This window comes from Ursus maritimus, unplaced genomic scaffold (genome assembly GCF_017311325.1).
Source record: "Ursus maritimus isolate PB19 unplaced genomic scaffold, ASM1731132v1 scaffold_16, whole genome shotgun sequence".
In the NCBI taxonomy this organism is placed as follows: domain Eukaryota; kingdom Metazoa; phylum Chordata; class Mammalia; order Carnivora; family Ursidae; genus Ursus; species Ursus maritimus.
This window is the reverse complement of record NW_024424008.1, coordinates 44,191,994-44,205,660: the sequence shown is the minus strand read 5'-3', so window position 1 is coordinate 44,205,660 and position 13,667 is coordinate 44,191,994. Positions and strand designations below refer to the sequence as shown.

The 13,667-nt window shown below is 39.4% G+C and overlaps 2 protein-coding genes across 3 annotated transcripts; both read right to left on the bottom strand.

Moving 5' to 3' along the window:
* Positions 1–256: 256 nt before the first annotated feature.
* On the bottom strand, positions 257–1,605 carry LOC103660593 (olfactory receptor 145-like). The gene has a single exon (XM_008688225.2). It carries the CDS (start codon positions 1,187–1,189, stop codon positions 257–259), a length of 933 nt encoding a protein of 310 aa, XP_008686447.2. The 5' UTR covers positions 1,190–1,605.
* Positions 1,606–7,729: 6,124 nt separating this feature from the next.
* Positions 7,730–11,306, bottom strand: LOC103660731 (olfactory receptor 8B3-like). 2 transcript variants are annotated; one of them, XM_040630696.1, is made up of 2 exons: positions 9,949–11,306; positions 7,730–7,858 (listed from the first exon to the last, which is right to left on the bottom strand). In XM_040630696.1, exons 1-2 carry the CDS (start codon positions 10,862–10,864, stop codon positions 7,743–7,745), a joined length of 1,032 nt encoding a protein of 343 aa, XP_040486630.1. In that variant the 5' UTR covers positions 10,865–11,306; the 3' UTR covers positions 7,730–7,742. The 2 variants fall into 2 exon arrangements, with proteins under 2 accessions (XP_040486630.1, XP_008686613.2); XM_008688391.2 differs by lacking the exon at positions 7,730–7,858 and having other exon boundaries at positions 9,932–11,306.
* Between the last annotated feature and the right edge of the window lie 2,361 nt (positions 11,307–13,667).

Below are 13,667 nucleotides of genomic sequence, written 5' to 3'. Positions count from 1 at the left end.
CAAAATGAAAATGGAAAAAAAGAGACAACATGTTTATTACTTAATGCTATTACTAAAGAGAACAAAAAGGGAAAGAAGATATTGTGATATGGGTGAGGAAAAGAAGACTTATTTCATAAAGACTAAAATTGTGAGAGTCAAATATCCGTTACCATATTAGAAAAAAATGCTAAGAAGATGCCACTAAAAGTATTAGATTTAAATACACAGAATCCCCCTGTGCGAAACAAACTACTAAGTCAGACACAGTTTCTGATCAAAAATGTCTCTTACTCAAAGTTTTTCTCACAGCAAGTTTAATGTCTTTGTTTCTCAAGCTGTAAATGAAAGGGTTCATCAAGGGAACCACATTGGTATAAAAGACAGAAGAGATTTTCCCCTCATCCAAAGACCCAGCAGAGGATGGTTTAAGATACGTAAATGCACCTGATCCAAAGAAGAGAGAAACAGCAACTATGTGGGAGCTGCAGGTGCTGAAGGCTTTGGACCTGCCCTCAGTGGAGCTGATGCGCAGGATGCTGGAGAGGATGAAACCATAAGAGACAAAGATGGTCACAGTGGGCACAATCACATTGATGCCCTCCACAATGAAAACCACCAGCTCATTGACATAAGTGCTGGTGCAGGACAGCTGGAGCAGAGGGAGGATGTCACACAAATAATGGTTGATGGTGTTTGCATCACAGAAGGTCAGTCTCAGCATGCATCCTGTGTGAGCCATGGTATCCAAAAATGACACCAAGTAAGAACCAAGCATAAGGATTGAACACACTTTAGGGGACATGACAACATTATACAAAAGTGGGTTGCAAATGGCCACATAGCGATCATAGGCCATTGATGTCAGTACATAAGCTTCAGAAATAGCAAAAAAACATAAAAAGTAAAGCTGGGTCATGCATCCCCTGTAGGAGATAATATTCTTCTTTGATGTGAAGTGAGTCAGCATTTTGGGTGTAAACACAGAAGAATAACAGAGATCTATGAAGGACAAATTGAAGAGGAAAAAGTACATGGGGGTGTGAAGGTGTGAGTTCAGCCCAATTAGAGTTACCAAGCATAAATTTCCCAACACAGTGACCACATACATAACTAGAAACAGGCAGAACAGAGGGAGCTGGAGATATGGTAAGTCTGTGAGCCCCATCAGAATGAATTCAGTCACAAAAGAACCATTTCCAGGAGCCATTCTTCTCTAAAGGGATCTGTGGACACAGGAGAAAAAAGCTACACTGAAAATAAGTCAACATTTCCCACCATATCTCCTCTCACAAGAGTTGGGTTTGTACTGTTACTATTTAAGACTAGCCCAAACTGGACCCACAGAATCTGCTTTAGTATTATCATGAATCTAGTGACATGGGTGTTCCCTTACTAGAGTCCTTATAAGCAGCATAAGCAAAGACATTCAGAACTTGGCCTACAGTATGAAGGCCAGTGCTTTCAAGTGCCAACAGGACTGTTGTGAAAAAAAAAAAAAGGTTAAGGGAGAAGATTGGACCAGGAGAGAATTGCCTTCTCTCATTTCATTTCTTTGACCACATGACCCCTCCCCTAACCAGTAAAATGGAGGCAGTAACCCCACCAACCTGGTGCTGGCCTCTAATAGGGATTGGACTTGGTGTGGTGGAAATGAAGAGTGTTATTTCTTATCCAAAACTAAAGACCAGAGTCTAGGGGAGTTTAAGTTCCTGCCCCATGTCACAGAGTAAAAACTATAAATGTAAAGAGTGAGAGTTCTGTCCATGAACTGACCCATAAATTGCAAACTTGAAAACACATAATGTCTCAACCTTCCCTACACCAACACCCTCCCCTTAAACAGGTCCTTCTACCAATTTCATGTGAGTCTGAGAGCCAAAAAACTGGAAAGAAAGTTACATATCTTAGATCCTTGGACTTGCATCACAAAAGGAAGACGTGAATATAAGTAGAATTCAGAAACTCACCTCCTTAGGCAAGAACACCTTAGTGTTTCCTGACCAGTCTTACCCCTGCGGTCCTGAAAGGGCAGATTTAGTCTCTGTGGCTTTGCTCCCTTGGATTCTATGAGGACGCAGTCCACACTTAATTTAAGAAAATCTTCTGAACCACAGATAACAATTTCTGATGATGAGCCTCTCAAGTGGCAGACAAAAATAAAAAGCCTTTATTATTATCATTTTGCCACTTGGTAAATCACAGAAGACGTAAGGTGAGTGTGATGATATAATGAACTCAGTTTTAAACAGGGCAGAAGCTTGCTCAGTCTCTTCCGCAGGGAATGGTTTCTGGTGTAATAGGGTATTGAGGGGATGTAGTTACACAAAGGACCACAATGTGTCTTTAATTCCTTAGGGACTCAGAATTTTACTTGAGGTTTCCCTCCACTGTAGGGATTTGGACATCCCCAAGAGAAGCCAAAAATAAATTCCCATTTCCAGTTCAGCAACATGGCAGAAGAGGAAGTCCTAGAACCTCAGACCCTCCATGAACACCCTGATTGAAAAATGTTTCACATACATATTCCCTTTATAGGAAATCCAGATAATAGTTAAGGTAGTCCGCTTCTCTGCAAGAACATACTTAGTCACATTGGAAGGTTTAGTGAAATTCTCTTGTTGTAACACTTATCCCTGCACAGCACCTTCAAATTGTGATAATCTCCCCTCCCAGTTCCTGGCTTCTCCCTGGAGAGGGATGGAATTGCACCTTATACCCATGCCCCCACTTTTTTAGGTGTGCCCAGAAGACTGGCTTCTAGATACTGTGTGTCAGAAAGCAGAGCGGATATAGGTCACAGCATACTTACCTGTCCATGGAGAGAGATAAAATGTTGGTGGTGTGGGCTGGAAGTCACCAGAGTTCCTTCCCCTGGCTCAGCATAGAGCAAGTGACTGAAAATCCTTTTCTTACAGCTTCTGTCTGGTGAGGAAATAATCTGCATGATGTGTCCAATAATACAACTTCTCTGTGAGCTGTCTGTGGAATTGGCTTCCATCTTGCTTGTTTTAGAACACAGACACAACCTGCCATACAATGGATGCCTGGGGGCATGGGGGGATGCAGGGGATGCAGCTAAGAAAGTGGTTTAGACTGCACTAAATTGAAAGGCCTCCAAAATCTCTGACCAGGCTTATTGGTGGTACCTTCTCTACTCCACGGCCAGTCCATGAATATTAGCACAGATGGGTGTTTTGTGTAAAGTGCAGACACAAAGTAGAGAGTCAATGAAGGCAAGTGGAAATACTGTCCAAAAAGGAATAAGAGAAATCTTCACAAACTGGCTCTAATATGGGATTTACCTGACAGAGAATTCAAGGTAACTGGTCATAAAGATGCTCACTGGAGTCAGAGAACAATACACAAACCAGAGAAAATTTCAACACAGAGACAGAAAGCTTAAAAGTATTAAACAGAAATCATGGAGCTCCAGTATACAATATCTGAACTAAAAAATACAGCAGAGGGGTTCAAGAGAAAACGGTATCAACAAAAGAAAGGATCATGAATTTGATTAAAGCTCACTGAAAATTATTCGGTCAGAAAGGCAAAATGAAAAAAGAATGAAAAATAGTGAAGAATGCCTGAGGAACTTTTTGGATGCTACCAAGTGGATCAACATATGGATTAATATATGCGTTTCAGAAACCCCAGTAGGACAGTGAGAAAGAACCAGAAAGTATAATCAAAGAAAAGAAAGGCTGAAAAATTCCCAAATCATAGAAACTTCCCGATACTGTGACCTATTTATAGAAAGGTAAAACCCAGAAGAATACATACACCAAGGGTCAACTACTTATTCACTCTCCACTTTACTTAACTGTGTTAACCTGACTTCCACAGTCAAACTCAAGTCTATCCCAATTCCCATGCTTATCTAGGCAGATGAGATATAAAATGCTCTAAATCTGTATCCGGGGACTCAACACAAATTTACAGACTGCTGAAACACCTTTAAACTTGAATTATGACTGTGATACCTGGTTCTGATTCAATCATTATACTTTATAATACCTCTGGTGATTGAAACAGTCTTTTCTCTATGCCGTAGGGGAAGAAAGGGATAAAGAAAGAGGAGTAATCAGAGGAGGGAGAGAAGCATGAGAGACTATGGACTCTGAGAAACAAACTTAGGTCTTCGGAGGGGAGGGTGATGGGGGAATGGGATAGGCTGGTGATGGGTAGTAGGGAGGGCACGTATTGCATAGTGCACTGGGTGTTATACGCAACTAATGAATCATCGAACTTTACATCAAAAACCAGGGATGTACTGTATGGTGACTAACATAATATAATAAAAAAAATATTTAAAAAAAATAATGCCTCAAAAAGTTCTTTAAGACAAGACTTGATCAAAATAAATTCTGAAAGCAGCAACACAAAAGAAGCCCCTTACTTACAAAGGAACACACATAAGGATAGTTGCAGATCTCTCGAGAGAAACTTGCAGGGCCAGAAGGGAGTGGCATGATATATTCTCCATGATGAATGGGAAAAATTGCAGGCTAGAGGAGTCTATACAGGAAAGCTATCACTCAGAATAGAAGGACAGTAAATAGTTTCCCAGACAAACAAAACCTAAAGGAGTTTGTGACCACTAAACCAGCCCTGCAAAAGATATTAAAGGGGACTCTGATTGGGAAGGAAAGACCAAAAGTGATGAAGACTAAAAAGAAACAGAGAAAATATCCAGAAACAATGACAAACAAGTAATAAAATAGCATTAAATTCATATCCATCAATAGTTACTCTGAATGTAAATGGACTAAATGCTCCAATCAAAAGACATAAGGTATTAGAATGGATAAAAAAAAGAACCTATGCCACCTCATTTTAGAGACTCATTATATACCTAAAGACATCTGCAGACATAATGTAAGGGAATAAAGATATATTGACCATGCAAATGGACCTCAAAAGAAAGCCAAATAGTAATACTTAATCAGACAAACTAGATTTTAAACCAAAGACCATAACAAGAGGTGAAGAAGGGCATTAAATCATAAGAAAAGGGACTATCCAACAATGATCTTACAATTGTAAAGATTTATGCCCCCAGCATCAGAGCACTCAAATATATCAATTAATAACAAACATAAAGAAACTCATTGATAGTAATATAATAATAGTAGGGGACTTTAACACCCCACTTACATCAGTGGACAGATCATCTAAGGAGAAAACCAATAAGAAAATATGGCTTTAAGGAAACATTAGACCAGATGGACTTAACTGATACATTGAGAACATTTCACCCTAAAGCAGCAGAATACATATTCCTTTCAAGTGTGCATGGGACATTCTCTAGAATAGGCCACATACTGGGCCACAAATCAGGCCTCAGAAAGTATAAAAAGACTGAGATTAAACCATGCATATTCTCCAATCACAACACTATGAAACTCGAAGTCAACCACAAGAAAAATATTGGAAAGACCACAAATACATGGAGGTTAAACAGCATACTACTAATGAATGAATGAACGAATGAATGAATGAATGAATCATCCAGAAAATTGAAGAATAAACTTTAAAAAATATGGAAACAAATGAAAATGAAAAGACAATGTTCCGAAACCTTTGGGATGCAGCAAAAGTAGTCATAAGAGGGAAGTGCATAGCAAAACTGGTTTATTTCAAGATGCAAGAAAAGTCTCAATATACAACCTAACCTTACAGTTAAAGGAGCTAGACATAGAACGATAAAAGAAGCCTAATACCAGTAGAAGAAGGGAAATAATAAAAGTTAGAGTGGAAATAAAAGATATAGAAACAAACAAACAACAACAAAAGTAGAATAGATCAATGAAACCAGGAGTTGGTACTTTGAAAAATTAATAAATTTGATAAACCTCTAGCCCGATTTATCAAAAGGCAAAGAGAAAGGACCAAAATAAATAAAATCACGAATAATATAGGAGCAATCACAAACAACACTACAGAAACAAAAACATACAAGAGACTATGATGAAAAATCATACGCCAAGAAATTGGGAAATCTGGAAGAAGTGGATAAATTCCTAGAAACATATAAGCTATGAAAAATGAAACAGGATGAAATAGAAAACTTGAACAGATGACGAACAGATGAATAACCAGCAGAGAAACTGAATTAGTAATCAAAAATCTCCCAGTAAACAAAAGTCCAGGGACAGGGGGCTACACAGGGAAATTCTAGCAAACATTTAAAGAAAAGTGAATACCTATTTTTCACAAACTATTCCAAAAAATAAAAATGCAAGAAAAGCTTACAAACTCATCTATGAGGCTAGCATTACCCTGAATCCAAAACCAGACAAAGACCTCACTAAGGAAGATAACCACAGGTCAATATCCCTGATGAACATGGAATGCAAGAATTCTCAACAAAATACTAGCAAATACAATCTAGCAGTACATTGAAAGAATTCATCATGATTAAGTGAGATGTATTTCTGGGCTGCAGGGGTGGTTCAATATTTGCAAAACAACCAACATGATACACCACATTTATAAAAGAAAGGATAAGAATCATATGATCCTCTCAATAGGGGCAGAAAAAACATCTGACAGAGTACAACATCCTTTCACGATAAAAACCCTCAACCAATTAGGACAGAGAGACTATACCTCAACAAAGTAAAAGCCATATATGAAACTCCACAGATAATATCATCCTCGTTGGGGGAAAAACAGAATTTCCTTTATACTCAGGAAAAGGACATGGATGCCCACTCTCACCATTACTATTTAAGATAGTACTAGAATTCCTAGCCTCAGCAATCAGACAACAAAAGGAAATAAAAGGCATCCAAATCTGGAAGGAAGAAATCAAACTTTCACTATTTGCAGACAATATAGTAATTGACATAGAAAACCCAAAGAATCGGCCAAAAAAATCCTAGAACTGACACATGAATTCAGTTAAAGATGAAGGATACAAAATCAATATAGAGAAATCTGTTGCATTTTTATATGCCAATAAGGAAGCAGCAGAAAGAGAAATCAAGGAATCAATCCCATTCACATTGCACCAAACACCATAAGATACCTAGGAATAAAACACACCAAACACGTAAAAGATCTGCACTCTGAAAACTATGAAACACTGATGAAAGAAATACAGGATGACACAAAGAAATGGGAAGCATTCCATGTGTGTGGATTGGAAGAACAAATATGTTAAAATGTCTGTACTACCCAAAGCAATCTACACATTAATTCAATCTCTCTCAAAATACCACCAGCATCTTACACAGAGCTAGAACAAACAACCCTAAAATTGTATGGAACCACAGAGTCCCTGAATAGCCAAAGCAATCTTGAAAAATAGAGTAAAGCACAAGGCATCACAATTCTGTACCTCAAGTTACATTACAAAGCTGTAGTGATTAGAAGGGGGATTGAAACATGAGAGACTATGGACTCTGGGAAACAAACTGAGGGCTTCAGAGGAGAGGGGGATGGGGGATTGGGATAGGCCGGTGATGGGTATTAAAGAGGGCACATAGGGCATGGAGCACTGGGTGTTATATGCAAATAATGAACCATGAAACACTACATCAAAAACTAAGGATGTACTGTATGGTGACTAACATAACATAGTAAAAAATTATTATTAAAAAAAGGAAAATTCAGGTACCTCAAGTGAAAAATAAACATGAATTTAAAAAAAATTAAAAAAACAAAGCTGTAGTGATCAAGACAGAATGGTCGTGCCACAAAAACAGACACATAGATCAACAGAAGAGAAAACCCAGAGATGGACCCACAATATGTGCTCAACTAATCTTCGACAAAGCAGGAAAGAACATCCAATGGAAAAAAGACAGTGTCTTCAAAAAATGGCGTCTGGAAAACAAGACAGCAACATACAAAAGAATGAAACTGGATCGCTCTCTTATACCATACAAAAAAATAAATTCAAAATGGATGAAAGACATAATGTAAGATAGATATGCCTCCGGGGCAAGGGATACAAAGGCAAAAATGAACTTTTGGGATAAAAAGCTTCTGCACAATGAAAGAAACAATCAACAAAACTAAAGCACAACCTTTAGAATGGGAGAAAGTATTTGCAAATAACATTATCTGATAAAGGATTACTATCCAAAATATAGAAAAACTCAACACCCAAAAAAACAAATAACGCAGTTAAAAAATGAGCAGAAGTCATGAATACACATTTTTCAAACAAGACATAGAGATGGCCAACAAACACATGAAAAGATGTTCAACATGACACATCATCAGAGAAATACAAATCAAAACTACGAGATAACATCTCACGCTTGTCAGAATGGATAAAATCAACAACACAGGAAACAACAGAGGTTGATGAGGATGAGGATAGAGAGGAATGTTCTTACACTGTTGGTGGGAATGCAAACTGCTGCAGCCACTCTTGAAAACAAAATGGAGGTTCCTCAAAAGGATAAATATAGAACTAACCTATGATCCAGCAGTTGCAATAGTAGGCATTTACCTAAAGGACACAAAAACACTGATTCAAAGTATACATGCACCCCGATGTTTACAGCAACATCATCAACAATAGCCAAATTATGGAAGGAGCCCAGATATCCACTGAATGATGAAATGATAAAGAAGATGTGGCATACACACACACACACACACACACACACACACGCACTGGAATATTAGCCATAAAAAGAATGAAATATTGCCATTTACAAAGATGTGCAAGGAGCTAAAGAGTATTATGCTAAATGACATAAGTCAGTCATAGAAAGACAAATACTATATGATTTCACTCATGTGGAATTTAAGAAACTAACAAATGAATGTGTGGGGGGGAAAGAGGACAAACAATAAAACAGATTCTTGATGAAAGACAACGAACAGGCTGCTGGAGGGGAGGAGGGCAGAGGGATAGGTTAAATGGGAGATGGCGATTAAGGAGGGAACTGGTTGTGATGAGAACTGGGTATTGGATGCAAGTGATAAATCATGAAATTCTATGCCTGAAACTAATATTACACCATATGTTAACTAACTGGAATTAAAAAAAAAACTTAAAATTAAAAAAATAATAATAAAGTAGAGCAAAATAGACTACAAAGAGTAGCAGATGTGAAATTAGAAGGCTAAGAATTTAGTCTAAACTCCTACTTTATAAAAGCTGTGTGACTTCAGGTAAATCTAACTACTCTGAGCTTCTCTTGCCCAGCCATACAATAATCAGTTATGTGTTGCTTTCACTGTAAAAAGGTAAAAAAGAAAAGTCTGCCAAAAGAAAACTCTTGGTACATGATGTCTACATATGAAAATGGATTAACCTTGATTGCTATATGGAATCTTCAACCTCCGGCATTGAAAGGAGACATATTCTTCCCAACTGGAGGATGGAAAAATGAGATTACAAACAGATTATCTGATACATATTCTTTTTTTAAAAGATTATTTATTTATTTATTTGAGAGAAAGGACGAGAGAGCAAAAGAAGGCATTGCAGCAGAGGCAGAGGAAGAAGCAGGCTCCCCGCTAGGTAGGGAGCCCCATACAGGACTCAATCCCAAGACCCCAATATCATGACCTGAGCCAAAGGCAGATGCTTAACCAAGCTACCCAAGTGCCTTGATACATATTCTAATACCAAGTGGCAGATAAAAACACACACAATAATACAATGCCACCCTTCAAATTCAATACTTTAAAGACCACTTCATGTTTCAGAGGAAAAAACAAGTTGATAATGAAAATGGGGGGGAAAAGACATGTTTATTACTTACTGCTATTACTAAACAGAACAAAAAGGTGGAGAAGATTATATGGTATTGGTGAGGAGAAGAGGAAGACCTACTTTATAAAGACTAAAAATAAATTGTGAGACTCTATCTTCCTTTACCATACTAGGAAAAATGCTAAGAAGATTGCCACTAAAGGTATTTTACTTAAACACACAGAATCCCCATGTGCAACAAACTACACAGACAGACACTGTTTCTGATCAATTCATTATCCTACTCAGAGTTTTTCTCACAGCAAGTTTAATGTCCTTGTTTCTCAAGCTGTAAATGAAAGGGTTCATCATGGGAACCGCATTGGTATAAAAGACAGAGGAGATTTTCCCCTTATCCATAGACCCAGCAGAAGATGGTTGAAGATACATAAATGCACCTGAGCCAAAGAAGAGAGAAAGAGCAACTATGTGGGAACTGCAGGTGCTGAAGGCTTTGGACCTGCCCTCCCTGGAGCTGATGCGGAGGATGCTGGAGAGGATGAAACCATAGGAGACAAAGATGGTGACACTGGGCACAATCACATTGATGCCCACCACAATGAAAACCACCAGCTCATTGACATAAGTGCTTGTGCAGGAGAGCTGGAGCAGAGGGAGGATGTCACACAAATAATGGTTGATGGTGTTTGCATCACAGAAGGTCAGTCTCAGCATGCATCCTGTGTGAGCTGTGGCATCCAAAAATGACACCAAGTAAGAACCAAGCATAAGGCTGGAACACATCTTGGGGGACATGGCAACATGATACAAAAGTGGGTTACAGATGGCCACATAGCGATCATAGGCCATTGATGTCAGCACATAAGCTTCAGAAATACCAAAGCAACAGAAAAAGTACAGCTGGGTCATGCATCCCCCGTAGGGGATAATATTCTTCTTTGATGTGAAGTGAGTCAGCATTTTGGGTGTAAACACAGAAGAATAACAGAGGTCTATGAAGGACAAATTGAAGAGGAAAAAGTACATGGGGGTATGGAGGTGTGAGTTCAGCCCGATTAGAGTTATCAAGCCCACATTCCCCAACACAGTGAAAACATACATGATTAGAAACAGGCAGAACAGAGGGAGCTGGAGATATGGTAAGTCTGTGAGCCCCATCAGAATGAATTCAGTCACAAAGCAAGCATTTCCAGGAGCCATTCTTCTCTAAAGGGATCTGTGGACACAGGAGAAAAACATTACACGGAGAACAATTCAACTTTTCTGATCATATCTCTTTTCACAAGAGTTAGGTTTGTACTGGGAATATTCGAGGTTACCCCAAACTGGAGTAATTCTGGAGCACCCACAGAATCTGCTTTGCCATTATCATGAATCTAGTGACATGGCCATTCCCTTATTAGAGTCTTTATAAACTGTATAAGCAAAGAGCATCAAAACCTGGCCTACAAAATGACGGCCAGGGGTTCCATACGCCAACAGGACTGCTGTGAAACCAAAGGTTAAGGGAGAAGATTGGACCAGGAGAGAATTGCCTTCTCTCATTTCATTTCTTTGACCACACGACCCCTCCCCTAACCAGTAAACTGGAGGCAGCAACCCCACCAATCTGGTGCTGGCTTTCATGGGGATTGGACTTCATGTGGTGGGAATGAAGAACATTGTTCTAATCCAAAAATAAAGGACCAGAGTCTTGAGAGTTAAAGTTCCTGCCCCATGTACAGAGTAAAAACAATGAATGTACCAGAGTGAGAGTCCCATCAATGACCAATAAATTGCATCCTTTCAAACTAGTAATGTCTCTGAATCTTCCCTGCGCCATCACCCTCCCCTAAATAGGTCCTACGACCAATTTCATCTGAGTCTGAAGACTGTAAAACTGGAAAGAAAGTGGAATATCTTAGGGGCGCCTGGGTGGCACAGCGGTTAAGCGTCTGCCTTCGGCTCAGGGCGTGATCCCGGCGTTATGGGATCGAGCCCCACGTCAGGCTCCTCTGCTATGAGCCTGCTTCTTCCTCTCCCACTCCCCCTGCTTGTGTTCCCTCTCTCGCTGGCTGTGTCTATCTCTGTGAAATAAATAAATAAAATCTTTAAAAAAAAAAAAAAAGAAAGTGGAATATCTTAGATCCTTAGACTTCCATCACAATAGAAGGACATGAACATAAATGGAATTCAGAAACTCACCTTCCTTAGGCAAGAACACTTCGGTGACTCCTTACTGGTATTACCCCTGTGGTTCTGAAAGGGCAGATTTAGTCTCTCTGGCTTTGCTCCCTTGGATTCTATGAGGACACAGCTTACACGTAAATTCTGACGAGCCCTGCAAATCCTTCTGAACCTTAGATAACAATTTCTGATTATGAGTCCTCTTAAGCAGCAGACCAAAATTAACAGCCTTTATTATTATCATTTTGCCAATTCGTAAATCACAGAAGACTTAAGGGTGAGTGTGATGATATAATCAACTCAGCTATAAACAGGGCAGAAGCTTGCTCGGTCTGTTCCGCAGGGAATGGTTTCTGGTGTAATAGGGTCTTGAGGGGATGTAGTTACACAAAGGACCACAATGTGTCCTTAATTCCTTAGGGACTCCAAATTTTACTCAAGGTTTCCCTCCACTCTAGGGATGGCACATCCCCCAAGAGGAGCCAAAAATAAATGCCCATTTCCAGGTCAGCAACTTGGCAGAAGAGGAGCCCTAGAACTTCCTGCCCTCCGTGAACACCCTGATTCAAAAATGTTTCACATACATATTCCCTTTATAAGAAATTCAGACAGTAGTTAAGGTAGGCCTATTCCGAGTTAAACAATGAAGCTACACACATCCCCTAACATTTTAGGGAAATTCTAGATATCCTCTTTTTATAACAATTATCCTCGCACAGCACCTTCAAAGTGGGACAAGACCCCAGTTCCTGACCTCTCCCTGGGGAGGGAAAGAATTGCACCATCTGTCCAATGCCCCAACTTTAATTACGTGTGCCTAGGAGTCCAGCTTCTAGATAGTCTGTGTCAGAAAGCAGGGGGATACAGGACTCAGCATGTTTTACCTGCCCATGGAGAGAGACAAAAAAGTTGGTGGTGTGGGCTGGAAGTCACCAGAGCTCCTTCCCCTGGCTCAGCATAGAGTAAGTGATTGAAAAGCCCTTTCTGACAGCTTCTCTCTGGAGAGGGAAAGATATGCACGATGCGTCCAGTAATACTACATATCTGTGAGCTGCCTGAGGAATTGGCTTCAGTCTTGATTTTTTTAGAACACAGACACAACCTGGCACACAATGGATGGGGTGGGGGGAGACAGGGAGAAGCAGGGAGTGCTGCAACTAAGAACAAAGAAAGAGGTTTAGACTGCACTAAATTGAGAGGCCTCCAAAGTCTCTGACCAGGCTTATTGGTGGTAGCTTCTCTAGTCCAAGGCCAGGCCGTGAATGTTAGGACAGGTGCGTGTTTTATCTCAAGGGCAGACACCAGTGCAGAGAGTCAATGAAAATGAAGACAAGTTGAAATCCTTCCAAACAGGAATAAGAGAAATCTCCACAAACGGACACTAATGAAATCAAAATATGTGACTTACATGACAGAGAATTAATAACTATCATAAAGATGCTCGCTGGAGGCAGAGAACAACACACAAACCAAAGGAAATTGCAACACGGGACAGAAAACTGTTTGAAAAAAAAACTGTTTAAAACTGTTTAAAAGTATTAAACAGAAATCATGAAACTGAAGAATACAGTATCTGAACTAAAAAATTCAGCAAAGAGTTTCAAGAGACTGAACAAAAGACAGGATCTTGAATTTGATTAAAGGTCACTGTAAATTATTCAGTCAGAATGGCAAAATGAAAAAAAGAACAAAAATAGTGAAGAAAGCCTGAGGGACTTACTGGATGCTACCAAGGGCATCAATATATGCAGTTAGAAACCCCAATAGGAGAAGAGAGTGAGAAAGAACCAGAAAACATATTCAAAGAAAAAAAAGGCTGAAAAATTCCCAAATCATG

Coding starts and splice junctions, on each gene's coding strand:
- LOC103660593 (XM_008688225.2), bottom strand. CDS start 1,189: ATGGCTCCTGGAAATGGTTCTTTTGTGACTGAATTCATTCTGATGGGG.
- LOC103660731 (XM_040630696.1), bottom strand. CDS start 10,864: ATGGCTCCTGGAAATGCTTGCTTTGTGACTGAATTCATTCTGATGGGG. Junction 7,859..9,948: donor TGCTGTGAGAAAAACTCTGA/GTAGGATAATGA, acceptor ATGGTATAAGAG/AGCGATCCAGTTTCATTCTT.